The 15,037-nt window shown below is 56.8% G+C and overlaps 6 protein-coding genes across 6 annotated transcripts; 4 read left to right on the top strand and 2 right to left on the bottom strand.

Moving 5' to 3' along the window:
- Position 1: 1 nt before the first annotated feature.
- Positions 2-673, bottom strand: B0H64DRAFT_244020 (uncharacterized protein). Its single transcript, XM_062799891.1, has 2 exons — positions 160-673; positions 2-85 (listed from the first exon to the last, which is right to left on the bottom strand). Exons 1-2 carry the CDS (start codon positions 576-578, stop codon positions 37-39), a joined length of 468 nt encoding a protein of 155 aa, XP_062655534.1. The 5' UTR covers positions 579-673; the 3' UTR covers positions 2-36.
- A 539-nt stretch (positions 674-1,212) lies between these two features.
- B0H64DRAFT_446023 (uncharacterized protein) lies at positions 1,213-2,486 on the top strand (the record flags this gene model as incomplete). The annotated part of the gene is made up of 3 exons (XM_062806885.1): positions 1,213-2,020; positions 2,097-2,353; positions 2,418-2,486. 3 exons carry the CDS (start codon positions 1,213-1,215, stop codon positions 2,484-2,486), a joined length of 1,134 nt encoding a protein of 377 aa, XP_062655533.1.
- Positions 2,487-3,317: 831 nt separating this feature from the next.
- B0H64DRAFT_468940 (uncharacterized protein) lies at positions 3,318-6,288 on the top strand. The gene is made up of 2 exons (XM_062807778.1): positions 3,318-3,607; positions 3,665-6,288. Exons 1-2 carry the CDS (start codon positions 3,550-3,552, stop codon positions 6,226-6,228), a joined length of 2,622 nt encoding a protein of 873 aa, XP_062655532.1. The 5' UTR covers positions 3,318-3,549; the 3' UTR covers positions 6,229-6,288.
- On the bottom strand, positions 6,132-8,702 carry B0H64DRAFT_408729 (uncharacterized protein). Its single transcript, XM_062804672.1, has 3 exons — positions 8,156-8,702; positions 7,290-8,094; positions 6,132-7,230 (listed from the first exon to the last, which is right to left on the bottom strand). Exons 1-3 carry the CDS (start codon positions 8,651-8,653, stop codon positions 6,584-6,586), a joined length of 1,950 nt encoding a protein of 649 aa, XP_062655531.1. The 5' UTR covers positions 8,654-8,702; the 3' UTR covers positions 6,132-6,583.
- A 204-nt stretch (positions 8,703-8,906) lies between these two features.
- Positions 8,907-12,084, top strand: B0H64DRAFT_243944 (uncharacterized protein). The gene is made up of 9 exons (XM_062799890.1): positions 8,907-10,226; positions 10,298-10,328; positions 10,393-10,476; positions 10,533-10,791; positions 10,857-10,956; positions 11,018-11,142; positions 11,210-11,411; positions 11,502-11,826; positions 11,879-12,084. The coding sequence occupies exons 1-9, from the start codon at positions 9,225-9,227 to the stop codon at positions 11,956-11,958; spliced, it is 2,208 nt and encodes a 735-aa protein (XP_062655530.1). The 5' UTR covers positions 8,907-9,224; the 3' UTR covers positions 11,959-12,084.
- A 777-nt stretch (positions 12,085-12,861) lies between these two features.
- Positions 12,862-14,967, top strand: B0H64DRAFT_435725 (uncharacterized protein). The gene is made up of 2 exons (XM_062806153.1): positions 12,862-14,441; positions 14,766-14,967. Exons 1-2 carry the CDS (start codon positions 12,930-12,932, stop codon positions 14,853-14,855), a joined length of 1,602 nt encoding a protein of 533 aa, XP_062655529.1. The 5' UTR covers positions 12,862-12,929; the 3' UTR covers positions 14,856-14,967.
- The last annotated feature ends 70 nt before the right edge of the window (positions 14,968-15,037 follow it).

The following is a 15,037-nucleotide window of genomic DNA, read 5'->3' as shown; positions in this document are numbered from 1 at the left end:
ACTGCGCGTACCCAACATCCTCCAACAAGAACGCCTTCAAAATCCAGTCAAATAAGCCCCGTCACAACCCGTGCACCTCCCCCTTCTTACTTCGTCAACCTCCCTCTCCACCACAACATTATTCCACATCAAATGGATATGAGTCGGCATATAACTCACCCCATTTTCCTTCCAGTCTTCTCTCGCTTCCTCTTCCAATACTTGGTCGCGTGTTTCGTGTAGCTGCCTCGAGACTCTACCCAGCTTACTTTAACAACACATGATGGATTCCTCACAACGACCAACAGCACTAACCAACCCTCAAGACGACACCGGAACGGTTTTATTGTGCAAAGCTGTGCCAATCCGTGTGGGCTGCTGCTGCTGCTGCGGGAGACAAACCATCCTGCGAGCCATGCGATTGCGTGCAGCAGAACCGGCGATCCTAACTGGGGACGGCTGAAGTTCAGCCAGGCAAACGGATGGCCTGCGATGCGATTATAACGGCGGCGATTCGACTCCGGAAATAAAAACAGTTGCCGCCCATCCCGTGACCAGAACCACTCCCTTCTGCCGTCCAGGTCCCTCCGGCTTGCCATTGGTCTTCGAGTCCCAGAGGCGAACACCACCAAGAACCAATGAGAGCCACAGTTGTATCACGACGCGGGGGTTCAGCGCCGCCCAGGCCATCGAGGCCATCCAACACGACCAGTCAGATGCCATTGCAGGCCACCCCGCAATCTGTGCCGCCAGAATATTGGAGCCCCTCGAGCCTATCGCAACCATCAGATGCTGTGGGAATGTGTGACGGCGGCAGCCAGGGGTGGCAAGCGGATGGTGTGCAGTTTTGTTGGTCGGGACCGGCGCTCTTGGCACGCGATATCCCCTATTGTTCTCGCAAGCGACCCAAGAAATTCATGCTCTGAGCACGTATCATGCCATTTCGAGGTGGGACTTCATGGGAGCTCGCTGATCTAGGCGAGGGGTCGCGCGGAACCAACTGGGAGATGTGATGGTTTATCAACGGTCGGAAACCCCACAATCGGGACATGTTTATGGCGCCGTATATACAAAAGGTAGCCGTTCCGCCCTGCTGGGCTTCGTCCGGGTTCCCTGGTTGAACTCTGAGACCTGGCCATCCTTTCCGCCCCCAGACCGTGCCATGCTGCACACCGAGACTGAGACACCCGCGTCCGTGGCCACCGAGACGGGACCGAATCTTGTGTGACCTCGATGGCTTCGACCGACTCCGACGATGGCGGAGACCTCTCGAACCAGTCGCTCCTCATCCTCATCTGGGTTTCCTTCTCGGCCGCCTTCCTCCTCGTCGCCCTGCGCACCGTCATTCGCATCCGATCTCCTGCGACCCGCCAGGTTGCCCCGCTGGAAGACTGCTGGATTTTCCTCGCCCTCGCCGCACTGCTGGCCCTGTGCGTCCTCGAGACCATCCAACTCCCCAGCCAGTACTACATCACGGGTGTGCTGTCGGGTGCCATCCCGATCACGTCGTTCGAGACCGTCATCGCCCACACCGAACGCTACCTGCGCTTCCAGTTCCCCATCGTCATCCTCTTCTGGACCGTGCTCTGGTCCGTCAAGGCCGCCTTCCTCGCTCTGTACTGGCGTCTATTCCGCGACCTGACGTGGTACCGCCGCGCCTGGTTCGTCCTGGCCGTTTTCACCTTGCTCGCCTATGGGGGTTGCGTGACCACCCTTTTGCTGTCGTGCGGGCCTGATGTCAGGAACTTCTTCGCTTTCAACAAATGCGCGGGGCCCCAGAATGTATGGTCCAGCAACTTTAGCGTCTACTTCAGCACCGCCGTCGACGTCTTCACCGACGTCTGCATCATGGCGATGCCGCTGCGCCTGATCTACAACGTGAAGGTGTCGCTAAAGCAAAAAGTCGGGCTGGTGTGTGTGTTTAGCCTGGGCTTTGTCATGATCGTCTTCGCCATCATCCGCGCGAACCAGAGCTTGGCCCAACAAGGGTTTGTCAACTTGACGTTACTCATGACCTGGTCCACCTTGGCGGCGTCGATATGTAAGTCTTTCCTTACCCAGCCGGTTGATCCCAGGTCACGGCACTCACCTCATGACATCCAACTAACTCCTTGCAGCCGTCCTTGTCGGCACCCTCCCCGCCCTCAAAGTCCTCATCACAACTACCGTCCGCGCCTCCGAAAACCGCTCCGGCGACGGCTCCCGAGGCACCCAAAGGAAGGATTCCACCTTCGGCACCCACAAGAGCGTGAAAAGCGCCAAGAGCGTCGCCCTCAGCTCGCTCAGGAGAGACAGCCACAACCTGAGGTCCGTGACCGGCTCGAATTCGGACGCGACCGAGTCGCAGGAGGAGATTCTGGTGCAGCGAGACGTGGTGCGTGCTACTCTGCTCACCAGTAATTGCAAGAGAAAACACATACTAACATGTTGCGTGGCAGACCGTCTCCTACACCCAACTCCCACGTCCGTCCCCTACCCGTTACCATCAGAGATACCAGGAACCCTAGATACAATGGCCCAAGGCCGGGGAGGTGGCGTTGGCGTTAGATTTCTTCTTGGTCGCCCACTATTTAATCAGCAATATAATTTCGTGTGTTTAAATCGTACATTTGCCATGCTTCCCAACAATGCGAAGCCAACGCGAGGAAGTGACCCGCGTTGCCCTGCCAAGCCCATCAAAAATGCTTCATTCAGGGGCAGTAAATAAATACCTGCGGAAACCATGACCACTGCAAAACGACTTCCTTTCCGTTCTTTTGGTTGGGTGAAAGGCCCACACCACCAGTCTCCTTTCTTCCCTCACCATGACCCACTGAGCTTGTATCTTTGATGTCTTTCACTGTCTCATAGCAGCGCCGTCGCAGACTTTTGGCGTTTTCTCCTCTGACATTATTCTCCTTGATACATGCCTGTCTACCTAGGTAGGCACGCAATCGTACCTACAATGGTGTCGTGTTCGCTCCCGAGCTTTCCATGAATGAGCTCGACGCTGGACTGTGAGCCCTGAACCGATTCTTTCATGATCTCTACCCTACCAGTCTTTATGCCTGCCTGCTAACAAACCAAGAGAAAGTCACCGTATCAAAACCGCAGTTCACATCTCTAAATCAGAATGTTTACATCTAATTGGGTTATAATTCTCCCCCACCCCCTAGTTTCGTGATTTCCTTTCGCGTTCCTGCTTTCCCTTAGGCTACCGGTTGACCCTTCCCTAGCCCGGCCCCGTATCCCCCCCCCCCCCCCCCCCCCCCCTTTTCCCAGCCAGTCCACAAGATAACTGTTCTCGATTTCAATTTGGCAGTCGGCGGCAGCTGCGTTTTGTGGAGTTAAAGTTGTGGGCATCAATCATTTACTAGCTCCTACCTTGCTTCATGACCATCTCTAAGAATCAAGAAGAGGCACCTGTCCCAGTTTCTCCCACTATCTCCCACTCTCGCTTCTCCCTCCCAACTCTCACACCCCATACTAACCTTTTTTCGATCTTCACTTGTTACAGCCTTACCCCGAGTATTGATAGAAACCTACAAAGCCCACCCGATTATTCTCATCGTGCCAAGGAAGGAGCCAAACATGTCCAACGAGCACCAGAACAGGCACGCGGGCGTGGAGGTGCCCCAAACGATCCAAGGTCTGGGTTCCCGATTCTGAGGGGTAGCCGTTCGAAGCGAGTACTAATTAGGGGTAGGCCTAGGGAGCGAGTCACCCCATGCGGTGGCGGCAATTAATTCCACTGTTAACAAGATAGCCACGAGCACATTCAAACGCGACCAGGAAGACTTTGATAATCGCATACACACGATCACCTCGCAGCGAATTATTTCGTTCTTGACCTTGCGAACATGCATGCTCAACTTCCCCCCGCAGGCCCGGGTCCTCCCCATATCGGCGGCGGAACTCCTCGACCTCAAGGCGACCCCCAGGGACCCCAAGACGCTACACCCGAGCGCCGTCTCTCTCTCCAAGTTCTGCGTCGGACGGCATGACAACCAAAGCACCACAGGTCGCAAATGGATGCAGCGGACGATGGCGTACATAGACCGGATATGCAGCCGCATGTGGCGGCCGGCAAAGCGCGAGCGGCAGGACATCCGCGACCAGAACATCACCACAGCGGACGAGCTGACGCAGCTGTACGTCGACCGCTTCCCCGACGAGATGGACAAGGACAGAGCGCCCCCGGCCTCGCGCAAGTGGGAGGTCCTCCTCCCGCGCCTCGTCACGTTTGTCCTGTGCGAGACCCCAGAAGCAGCGCCATCACCTCCCTCTGAAGCACTGGCAGCCCCATCATCAACAGCATCACCATTGTCACCACACCCATCCACATCCTCAACAGCAGCGGTACTCCAGCCCAAGTCCAAACCACCCGGAAAGCGCAACGGCGGCAGGCACAGGCCCACACGCAAAGGCACAGGCGCAGGCACAGGCGCAGGCAAACTCGAACCCAACCCCCCCACACCACCCACAACCGCACTTAACCCACCGCCAATAACCCCAACGGCGCCGGCGCCGCCCTCACCACAAAAGCGCGCAACAACACCCGTGATGCGCTACCTCGCGACAGGGGAGCGCGACAGGCAGACGCGCGCCGAGTTCTGCGCGGCGCTGACGGCGGCGTTTGCGCCGTGCGAGCGGGTGCGCGCGCCGGACGTCGGCGGGCGGTGGGAGGCGCATGCGGCGCATGTGCGGAGGCGGTTTGTGGGGAGGTTCTTTTTGGAGGAGGGAGGGGGTGGGGTTGGGGTGGGGGGGAGCATGGGGGACGGGTTGAAGGGGGTGGGGGGTAAGAGAGAGGTGGGGAAGAGGGAGGTGGTGCTGGTTGGAGGGGGGGTTGAGGGAGATGAACAAGGGGAGGGGTCCACGGAGGCGGCGGCTGGGAACAAGGACAAGGGGAAGGGCAGGGAAGGGGAGAACCCGGAGCGGAGGTGGACGCTCGTTCGCGAGATTGACGCCCCAGAACAACAACATGAGCACGTACCCATTGAGGAACCGGAGCGCACCATGCTGGTGTTCGCCGCGGGCGTGTGCGTCCGGGACCGCGGGGGCGTGGGCCTGGTCACCAAGGACACGACCCATTTTCACGAGTACCCCGAGTGGCAGAGGGTGCACGACGCCGAGGCGCGCTTGTCGAACGCCGCTGCAGAACAGTCTCTCCAGCCGGCGGATGTACGCCTGGTTGGGCTGTGCGCCGCCGCGCTGAAGAAACCCATGCGCGGCTACGGCCGGAGTGTGCAGCAGCCGGGGGAGTATACGATGGCGTGTTCCTTGCTTGGGGGGACCTACAGCATGCCGCTGGAGCGTCTACCCTTGGATATCGACCCGGGCCAATTTGGCTTCGTCGATTCTCGGTACCGGCCTTGGTGGAAGACTGAGAATGATAAGTGTTCGGATGAGGAGTATGTCAAGAACTACAAGCGCGTTCGTGACATGCAGGCGGAGGGTGGGATCAACGATCAGACAGCCTCTGGGAGTGTGGACATTGGGAAGGACGCGAAGGGTGATGGGAAGAAGGATGATAGGGGAGAGGATAAGAATAACGATGAAGCTCTGATGGGGGAAGTGGAGAAAAAAGCCGTCCGGCGCGAGCCCGTGTACGAGCCCGTGTTCGACTCCGACTCCGAGCTCGAGGCTGAGCCTGCAGAGACAAGCCAGCAGGCGATGACTACCGGCACCGGCGCTGGAAGCACAAACGTTCCCGCCGGCCCTGAACAAGAGTCGACGAGCCAAGAACCCGCACCCAAGACTCGCCTCCAGGCCACCCCCAACCGTGTAGCGGCCCGGGCGCTCCTCGCGGCAGTGCAGATCACGCCGTTTGACTTCGGCCACTGTGCTCGCCTGGTCATCGCGACCGATTCGGAGCACGCCATCGAGATGGCCACCAACCGGCTGCAGAATATGCTCGAGAGGGGGCTGCCCTTCCGCACGGTGCGCGGTCAGCCCGTCGAGGACGAGGACATCTGGTGGGCTTTTGCGGGGGCCGTCAAGGACCTGGCGTATCAGGGGGTTGAGGTCGCGATCGTGCGGTGTCGGGAGGGGGAGGGGATCGAGTTGCCGATAAGCGATGCTGAATGTGGTGTGGAGGGGGCCAGCGACGAGCGCCCGATATTTGGGATGACCACTGCCATCAGCGTTGCGAGGCATGCTGCCAAAGAGGCGGTGCGACGGGATATAGAGGCTAGGAAGGCTGCAAAGAAGGGGAAGATGGTAAGGGGTGGTGATGACGAGTTTGAGAGAGTGATGGGTTTGTTTGTGTGAGATTGTGTTTTGTCTTTTTCTTTGTTGGTATCTTGTCCCCCAGCGTTAAGGTGTTGTCTTGAGGGAGAAGGTATTAATTAGCCAGGAGATATCTTAATTATTAGTACCTAGGTAGACTAGTAGACAACTAAATGACAGCAAGGTGTAGCGGTACAGAATCTGGCAGCAGGGTAATTCCCCTCGCAGCACACCGCCGGGAAAAGAAACTGGAGCCCCTTTTTTGCGACGTGTTCGTTGAGACGTTCTCCCTGGCCTCGGATATCTGATGACGGTCCAGCTCGGTTACCTACTACGTACGCCTTACAGTCTAGTCGCTTGTAATGCACCCTTTTCTTGGCTTCAGTATCTGAACCTTTCAGACCAACACAACTCCTTTAGCAACCAAAGAGAAGGACCCATCCCCCACATCGACCTGGTCGTCGGCGATGAAGCTATCACAATCAACCAAACAGTTCTGAACATCGACCCCAATCCCAAACTCCGCCGTCAGCTCCTCTTTCCGCCTCGAGTACAGCGCCGGGAAGAGACAGAGCTTGATCCTCGAGTTCTTCTCCATATAACGCGGCCTCGGCCAATCCTTCCTTACCTCCTTGCCCAATGCCCGTTTTGGGACAAAAGCGCTATCCCCGTCCCCGTCTCTAATCATGGTGTCGGTGTTGAACAGGTCGCCCGGTCGAAAGAAGACCAGCTTATACTTGGTCTTTAGTAGGGCTAGCTCCCGTTTAAGTGTCAGAGCTCGGGTGAAGGCCTCGGTAAAGAGGCTGGCCACGGGGCGTTCAATGTTGGACGAGTGGGCTTCTTCGGCTGGGAATACGCTCCCGCCCTCCGGCTCGGCGCCGATCATCGTGTCGTCGTTGGGCGAGATCAGATGTGCCAGGGCGTTGTAGAGCTTGTTGGCGAGGCTCTTCGCGCTGGTCTGGAGAATGTGTGATACAAAGTATCCTTCGGATATGACGGACTTGTAGGCTAGGATTTCGAACTGTTCCAGCGTCTGTGGCCCAGCTACATTGTATATCGGTTAGTTGGCAGGCTTTAGTGATTTGGTATGTGTCTAGGATTACCTCGGGCAAATATATGTTTCCTATATTGGTCCAGCATTGGCGACTCCCTGGCGACGAGATCCGGGAACTTCGACTCGAACACCAACTGGCTGATCCCCGCTGCGACAAGGGCTCTAATAATATGGAACTCGGATACGCTAGTATCCATAGCCAAAGACGACAAGTATTGATCGAGGCTGCAATGGGCCGCGCGCCGCATCCAGGACTCGGACTCTGGCTCCTTACTTCCCTGTCCCCTATGGGCGCTGGTGCCAGCGGACGCGGGGGGGATCGTGATGTCCACCGATGAGCATGCATCTTTGACATCCGTGGCGATGCACTCGAATTCCTGCCAAATGGTCCGAGGGGAGGGTCCAAGCGAGCCGGTGCTAGCGAGGTCGATTGTCTGCCGTTGGCTAGTCATCTGCCCGAGTTGGCCTTTGAGTACAGAATTCTCATACCGGAGGTCTCGCTGCATAACAAGGTCGTCGCAATATTCAGCCGCCTTCCTCGCGCTCTCTCGTACTTTGGCGCATTCATATTCTGCTTCGGACAGCCGGTTGGATAGTGTGAAAATGTAGTCTTTCTGCTCCTTGTTTTCCCTCGCAGTCCTCTGCAGCTCCTGCACAAGCTCTGCCACCCGAGATCCGTTGTCTGCTGCTGCGGTCGACGTTGGCGAAACGCGAGGGAGGATTTCGGCAGATTGACCTTGGCATTGACCTTGACCATGTTCCGTCTTAACTCTTGATGGTAGGGACGCAGTCCTTGTCCTTTCCCGGCCTGGTGCCCTGTTGCCACGCTGAGAAGTCGATCCATGGGCTGCCGTCTTAGAGCTCGGTTTAGTCGGCATCATATCAGGTATTTTCGGTTTGGTTGGGAGTACGGACCTGCCTTTCGCCCTTATTGACCAACACGTCTAGCCCTACCAACTCTGGCGGGGAATGGTTGGTCACAGCCGATGTCTCTAAACGCTGAGGGCGATTCAAAGAGAGCGTGCGAGATCGGGATGGCGATTCCATAGATGTGCTTCTCAACCGGTACCGAAGTTGAGGTGGTTCAATACGGCCGATCTGCTCGCGAATATTTTTACGATCGGTATCATCGTAGCCTTCGAGGAAAATAGACCCTTCGGAGAGAAGGTCTTGAACCGTCCCTTGCCCTTCGCGGCCATACCGCCTAGTTTCTTGCTTAAGTGCCCTTTGAATCAGCTGTGCCGTCACTTGTTTGCCCGTTCTTTTGGCGATGTGGGCAATTGCTATGGTCTCAAAGTCAAGATCGTACTGGAGGCAATAGTCCAGGCACGCCAGAAGAATGTTGATATCGTTCCGCTTCCAAACGAACGTCGGCGGCCGGGGTTTGCTGCGATGTTTCAATCCTCTCGCCATGGCTCTGAGCGGCGAGCACGGCTGTCGACGTATATCACGAGACGGCGACTGGTGGGAGACACGGGAGTCACTCTCCCGAGCCGGGAATGGCGCGGTAATTATGTACATGTTTGGAAGGCCACGACTCCGACGACGGGGCGCCGGGCTGAATTCAGCCTTGCCCCCTGCAGGCTATGACGCGACGTGTGTGTGGCGCTTCTTACGCAGCTCGTTTCATGCATCCCAATCACCAACATGCATCTTGGCTGCCTCCGTGATTGGCTGCCGACATTGTGACGCCGGGTGGGTGTCGCGGAAAGACCTTGCTTGCCTTCGTTGACTGGCAGGAGTGTGCCTGTTCAGTGCTGCGAGGCGCCGAGCAGGGAGAGCCTGTGTCAAGTCAAATCGCGGCCGGACATCTCGGCCAGGGGACAGGGGGGAGCATTGGCAGGAAGTGAGCCTGAGCTGAGAGCTGAGGCCAACCACGCAAAGGTACTTGTACCTCGATACCTGGGCATATTAGGAGCAGCGGCTACTCCAACGATCTGTCTGCCTCTTCTTCGTCCACTTTTAGAGCCCTCCCAGCATTGCGATGGACAGGTCCAGAGAATCGACAGTGACCCTGGCTGAGAATGATGATATTCCCATCCACCGTCGCCCAAGCATCATGGACAACGTCGTACCCGAGCATGTTCCAGATCACCTTCTGGATGACGCAGAAGTGCCCGATTCGTCCAAACGTCTAATCATGGCTGTCGACTTTGGAACCACCTACTCGGCGGTTGCATACGTCGCACTTGAAGGGGAACCAGGAGAGTCGGCCGGCTGTCTCGATCCCACGCGCATACGTACGATACAAAGCTATCCCGACGACACAACCTTTGGGGGGTTAGACGACGAAATGCGAAGTGAGGTACCGACGGAATTAATATACCCGTTGGATCGAGGTTTTCGAAAGAAGGAAGACTTGGTGGCCAGGGGGAAGGATTCCACAGAGGATCAACGGGAGGACGTACCGGAGCCTGCCATCGGCGAGTTTGAAGCAGATCCGGACGACCCTCTAACCATATTTGGCGGGCAGGACGCCTACGATTCGGATCAGATGTCTGTCGACGAGGCAGTCTCGTTCCGCTGGGGATACGGAGCGCACGAGGCTTGGGGTAGATCTGCCACCCACGCCAATCCGGAGAACAAACCCCTGGCTCGTTTCAAGCTCCTTCTCGACAACAGTGAGCGGACGGAAACAATTCGGAACGAACTAGGCGTGACGTTCCAGGAGCTCAAACGGAGAAGGATCATCAAGGACCCCCGCGATGTCATCGCCGATTTCCTGACGTGCCTCTTGCGGCATGCAAAAGCAGAACTCGAAGATGCCGGGTTTGACGACAGCTACAAATTGGAGACTATCCTCTGCGTCCCGGCCATCTGGAGCCAGAAGGCCTGTCGGGACATGCAAACAGCCATGGCAATAGCCATGGGTCAGGCAGGGTTTTCAGGCGTCGACGTTGAGAACAATAATATTGACAATCTCTTCATTGTCTCTGAACCAGAAGCAGCCGCTGCATTTGTCCTAGCTGAATCGCGCGATATCTCGGTAACATGTCTCCTCGAATCAACCGAAATTTCCCGGCCACAGGGCAGTTTGCTAACATGCATGGTCATCAGCCAGGCGATACATTTGTCCTCTTGGACGCAGGTACATACCTCGAAAGAACCTTTGATGTTGCGTAACCGCGTATCGCTAATACTCACCCTCCTAGGAGGCGGGACTGTTGACGCCAATACCTACACCGTGAGCACCACCACGCCGTTGCGTCTCACCCGAGAAGTGGTACCGCCGGGTGGTAAGCATCAGAGTAATCATCTAGCAATCCCAAGGAGGCTTATTGACACAAAATAGGTGGTCTTTACGGATCTAGCTACATCAATGAAAGCTTCCGTGAGCTCCTTCGACGTCGCCTTGCCGACGAAACATACTTGGAGAGCGAGGACACAACGATCAGCGGCTGTATCGAAAAGATCATTATCACCGACTTCGAGTACAGACTCAAACGGATATTCAACTGTTATTCGGCAAAGGGCACGAAGCAATTCGATATCCCTGGTCTTCGCCCCGATCCTGCGAAAGGCTTCGGCCGGGGCAGCTTGAAGGTTCCCGTGTACGTTCTCGGTTGCACCACCGCATTTCCACGGCTGAACCTTTAATTTACTGACTGTCTGTCAGGAATGAGATCAAGCAGATCTTCCTCGATCGTATGGATGGCATTGGGTCTATCATGGAAGAGCAAATTGGCAAGGCCTTGGAAAAGGACGTCAAGATTGAGGTCCGTCAAGCTCACCCCCCTTTAACGTCTCCTCTTGAGAGGAGGCTAACGCGAAATCCAGAAAGTTCTTCTCATCGGTGGGTTTGCTGGGTCAGTCTCACTCCGGAAGTATCTTAGCGGTCGCCTTAGAAGCATTTGTGAGCAAAAGAACTGCCCACTGCCAACCTTTCTACATCCACCCCACACGTACGTCCAGTCCTCATATCCGCACTTACATGCCCCATCATCTCAGATGCATGCTGATGCATCTTAGAGCCACCGCGGTTGCTCGCGGTGCTGTACTCCGCGCCTTTAACAAAGAGCGAGGTCCGCGGAGATACGCCAGGTCCAGCTACGGAATCCTACGAACAGAAATATGGGGAGAGTTCCCTGAGCATGTCGAGGGGAAGAGGGCTTATGACCCCCACGATGGGCAAGCTTACGCATTTAACACCATAGACTGGGTGCTCAAACTGGTTAGTGTCTTTTTGCATCTTCCCAACGCCAACCAATCCTGCCTGGCCGTCTTGTTGGCCTCGGAGCTAATCAACGACATGAGCGCCCAGGGCCAAGAAGTCGAACCTGTCTGGACATGCACCCCATTTCTATGCAGCCACACGTTTGACTGTTTTCCGATGCGATCTCTGATATGTAGGGAGGTCCTGTACGTGTCAGACCGATCCAAAGACTCGCACTACCAGCTGAGCCATCCCAAAAATGCCGGCGCCGAAGAAGTCGGAGAAATCGTCGTCGACTTCACCTTTCTCCGCAACGAGGGTCTGATACAGCCTGTGGATAGAGGGTTCAACAAGGATGGCAAGCCGGTGGGCAAGCGGCACTACCGGGTGACCTACACCATGGTTATCAAGGTTGTAGACCGAGACCTGCGATGTGAGTTACTCCTTGTCCAACGTGGAGGAGCAGCGGGGCTAACATGGGTAAGGCTACGCGATATATGACGGCCGGGTTAGAATGAAGTGCAAGATCAACATCGCGTCTGCTTTCCGGCCAGGGGTGAAATAGGGTACGGGAGAGCCAGTGTGCAGGTTAGAGATATCTCCAACGGATGCGATGCCGATAGTATAACTCCGGAGATATCCTACTCCTACCGCCCGAGCTGCATTGCCGCCGTTGACATAATATTAGGTTGCTTTTATCCATGGACCTCTAGGATGTTTCCCACAAGTTCTCCAGGAATCATGCCTCGGTACCTGATGTAGGCGAATTCGACACCGCGGGATCCAATGATCTAATGAATCCGGGATATGGAGCGACCTAGCCGCTGACTAGGACGTTCAGGCTGCCTACGAAATAGTTTGTGAACAAGGCGTGACGTGTCCAAGTGTCCTTGGGCGGATGTGACAGACTTCCATTTCTCGGGCATACGTCCCCTCCGCACGTCTCAGTTTGTAGCACGGCGGACACAGGTGTTAGTCTTCCGAAGCCCCGGCCGAAGACTCGGTAAAAGTAAGGAGGGCGAAGAGGACACAGTCCAAGGCTCCAAGCCCAGATATCGGCAGCGGGACCTTCCGAAGTACAGAAACGTATCTCGAGCGCGATAGGCGACCGAGATGCATCCTAGGTGTATTAGTGAATGGAAAACGGCTAGGCAAAGCCCATTCTCCTGTCCAGAGAACTCACACCGTGCATACTGTGGCAAGCGCGCTCGGCCAACCCCCTTGAAGAAGGTTGTGAGGGTTGGGGGGTATGGAGGAGGAAGAGTTGGATGGGCCTCCCTCACGACGCGTGAGGGAGTTGCTCGAGATTGTGAACTCGTGGGATTTGGTGTTGATCAAGGGGTTGCATGGGTTTGGCGCAGGATCTGGTCGCCTGCCTTTTTTGGCACTGATCAACAGGCTGCGGCTGTGAATTGCGGGCCCAGTCAGACGGTCTCATTTTCCTCCGGGTAGCTTTATATCAAGCACAAGGCTCTGGTGCGTCGCGGGGCACATAACTTGTGAGGTCCATGTTCACGTCCATGGAAAGCCGCGGCCATGGCTATCCCAACCTCCACACTGTCCCTTTCCACGACATGTCTCGCAGTGACTAGACCTGCCTCAACCTACACGGCGCAGTACTCGAGCGGGGAGGTCGCGTTCCTGCCCACCACAACATACACAGCGCCGACCACCATACTCCACACCTACCCGGCGACCATCGAAGCACGCTGTTTCACCCTCGGTCCGGGCCAGACAGTTCCGCCCGGGGTATCTTTCGTCGGCGCGTCCTGCTCGACCGACTACTACCCGGGCAGCACGGAAACAACCACGTACACGCAAACGCCCGGCCAGCCGCGCGTGGCGTTCGGGGAGACCCTGGATGTCTACACGGGGACGACGACGCGATACACCACCGCAACTTACACCATTGAGCCGCGGACCGACATCTCATGCCGCACCATACCTGACGTGCACAACCCGGCCACCTGCGACAGCGTCACGCCGCTGACATGGGCGTCGCTGATCCTGACCTTTATCATCGTGCACCTTACCTGGTGGCTGTTCGACCTGCCGCTGCTGTGGAAGAAACGGGAGTCTGATGATAACCCCCAGTACCAGGACCAGCACCAGTACCAGGACCCGCACCAGTATCAAAACCAGCTCGACAACCGCAACAACACCACCACCAACCCCAAGCCCGACGCGGCAGCCGACGCCAACGACCGCGTCGGCCTCGCCGGCTTCCTCTTCGCCATCGCATGGGCGTGCCTGCGGTCCAACGCGCCCGGGTGCGCGGCGCTGTACGCGCTCGTCGCGGGCCGCGGCACGGGCGAGTACGCGGCGCTGTACTACCTGGGCGTGCGGCGCGAGCGGGACGGGCGCGCGCCCGAGTTTACGACCTGGAAGCTGGTGACCTGCGTCGGGGCGGACTTGTTGAGTCTGGCTGTGGTGGGTGTGACGGTGTATCAGGCTTGTACGCTGCCCGAGTATTCGCCGAGGCGGTGGGGGGTCAGTCTGTGGGCGTATCCGTCGTTGCCGACGGCGTTGATTGGGCTGTGTTTGTTGGTGGGGAAGTATTGCTTCCCGCGCACGCGGCGGGCGGCGGTGGGGTTGGTGGTCATGGTGGTGGGTGTTGTGGTGGTGGTCGGGGCGGCGCTGGCGCTGCTGCTGTGGCGGTTCGACCGGCCAAACGATACGTGGTTTATGTCGGTTCTCTTCTACGGCTTCATGGCGTTCCCGGCGGTGCTCTTTGGGGGTCCTTTCGTTCTCCTCGCCATCGCGTATGGCTGCTTCGGTCGCATCGGCGGCGTCACCGTGGCCGCGTGGCAGCATTACGCCGGCGGTCAGCCGTACTGCAAGATGCCCGGCCTGGGGTTTGCCGTCGTGTACCTGACCTTGGGACTCATATCTGCGTTGCTTGCCCTCCTCGCAATGGCTCTATATCACACGGACGTGGGCTGGCGGACATGGTATAAGTCTCTGGATCCGCAAGCTTCGCCGACTGGTATTTCAGGCTTGGAAACCAGGACTTGGGAACCGAACGAGGGGAGCCAGAATAATGTCACGGTGAGGTTGTCTGATACCCATTACTATAAATAGCCAAGACCCAGAAGCCGTCACATACCTACCCAATAAGTTGCCCAGAGTAGGGGACCTCCTGGCACGACAAGCCCCTGTGTGAAGTCCAATGAGCAGTCGAACAGTCATGGCCGCAGGCCCACTGTCGATGGACATGGCTGCCAGTCAACTCCAAACGTTAGACCTCACCATGTCACAGATACGCTCCATCACAGCAAAGCTATTACACTACCTATTGGGGGACTTCCGGTTTTCGAGCTGCTAGGGCGGCCTCAAGGGTGACGCTAACACCATTTAGTACCTATCTACCAGTACTATTTCGGGTCTGTGACTCAACGTTTTGCAACTGAAGCTGTTGAGGCACTTGTCGACGAAAGGAAACTCAAGTGGACGATCCCTTGAGAAGGATATCGTCCATGAATTCTGGTCTACCGACCGACGATATCATTTACAAGCAATCCAACATGGTCAATATACGATCTAGGATGAGAGGGAAGCTTGGCAGACGAGCAGGATATGCAAGAGACGATTACATGCACGGCACCTGGCTGGAAGATTGACAGGAGCATGTACACCCGGAGGGT

This window comes from Chaetomium fimeti (assembly GCF_033439085.1).
Source record: "Chaetomium fimeti strain CBS 168.71 chromosome Unknown B0H64scaffold_8, whole genome shotgun sequence".
Classification (NCBI taxonomy): domain Eukaryota; kingdom Fungi; phylum Ascomycota; class Sordariomycetes; order Sordariales; family Chaetomiaceae; genus Chaetomium; species Chaetomium fimeti.
Note: the sequence above shows the minus strand (reverse complement) of the source record. Positions and strands in the feature narration are given on the sequence as shown.

Coding starts and splice junctions, on each gene's coding strand:
- B0H64DRAFT_244020 (XM_062799891.1), bottom strand. CDS start 578: ATGGCAAGCCGGAGGGACCTGGACGGCAGAAGGGAGTGGTTCTGGTCA. Junction 86..159: donor AAGACTGGAAGGAAAATGGG/GTGAGTTATATG, acceptor TGACGAAGTAAG/AAGGGGGAGGTGCACGGGTT.
- B0H64DRAFT_468940 (XM_062807778.1), top strand. CDS start 3,550: ATGTCCAACGAGCACCAGAACAGGCACGCGGGCGTGGAGGTGCCCCAA. Junction 3,608..3,664: donor GGTGCCCCAAACGATCCAAG/GTCTGGGTTCCC, acceptor AATTAGGGGTAG/GCCTAGGGAGCGAGTCACCC.
- B0H64DRAFT_408729 (XM_062804672.1), bottom strand. CDS start 8,653: ATGGCGAGAGGATTGAAACATCGCAGCAAACCCCGGCCGCCGACGTTC. Junction 8,095..8,155: donor TCAATAAGGGCGAAAGGCAG/GTCCGTACTCCC, acceptor CCGAGCTCTAAG/ACGGCAGCCCATGGATCGAC. Junction 7,231..7,289: donor GAAACATATATTTGCCCGAG/GTAATCCTAGAC, acceptor TATACAATGTAG/CTGGGCCACAGACGCTGGAA.
- B0H64DRAFT_243944 (XM_062799890.1), top strand. CDS start 9,225: ATGGACAGGTCCAGAGAATCGACAGTGACCCTGGCTGAGAATGATGAT. Junction 10,477..10,532: donor AGAAGTGGTACCGCCGGGTG/GTAAGCATCAGA, acceptor GACACAAAATAG/GTGGTCTTTACGGATCTAGC. Junction 10,957..11,017: donor AAAAGGACGTCAAGATTGAG/GTCCGTCAAGCT, acceptor CGCGAAATCCAG/AAAGTTCTTCTCATCGGTGG.
- B0H64DRAFT_435725 (XM_062806153.1), top strand. CDS start 12,930: ATGGCTATCCCAACCTCCACACTGTCCCTTTCCACGACATGTCTCGCA. Junction 14,442..14,765: donor GGAGCCAGAATAATGTCACG/GTGAGGTTGTCT, acceptor CCTATCTACCAG/TACTATTTCGGGTCTGTGAC.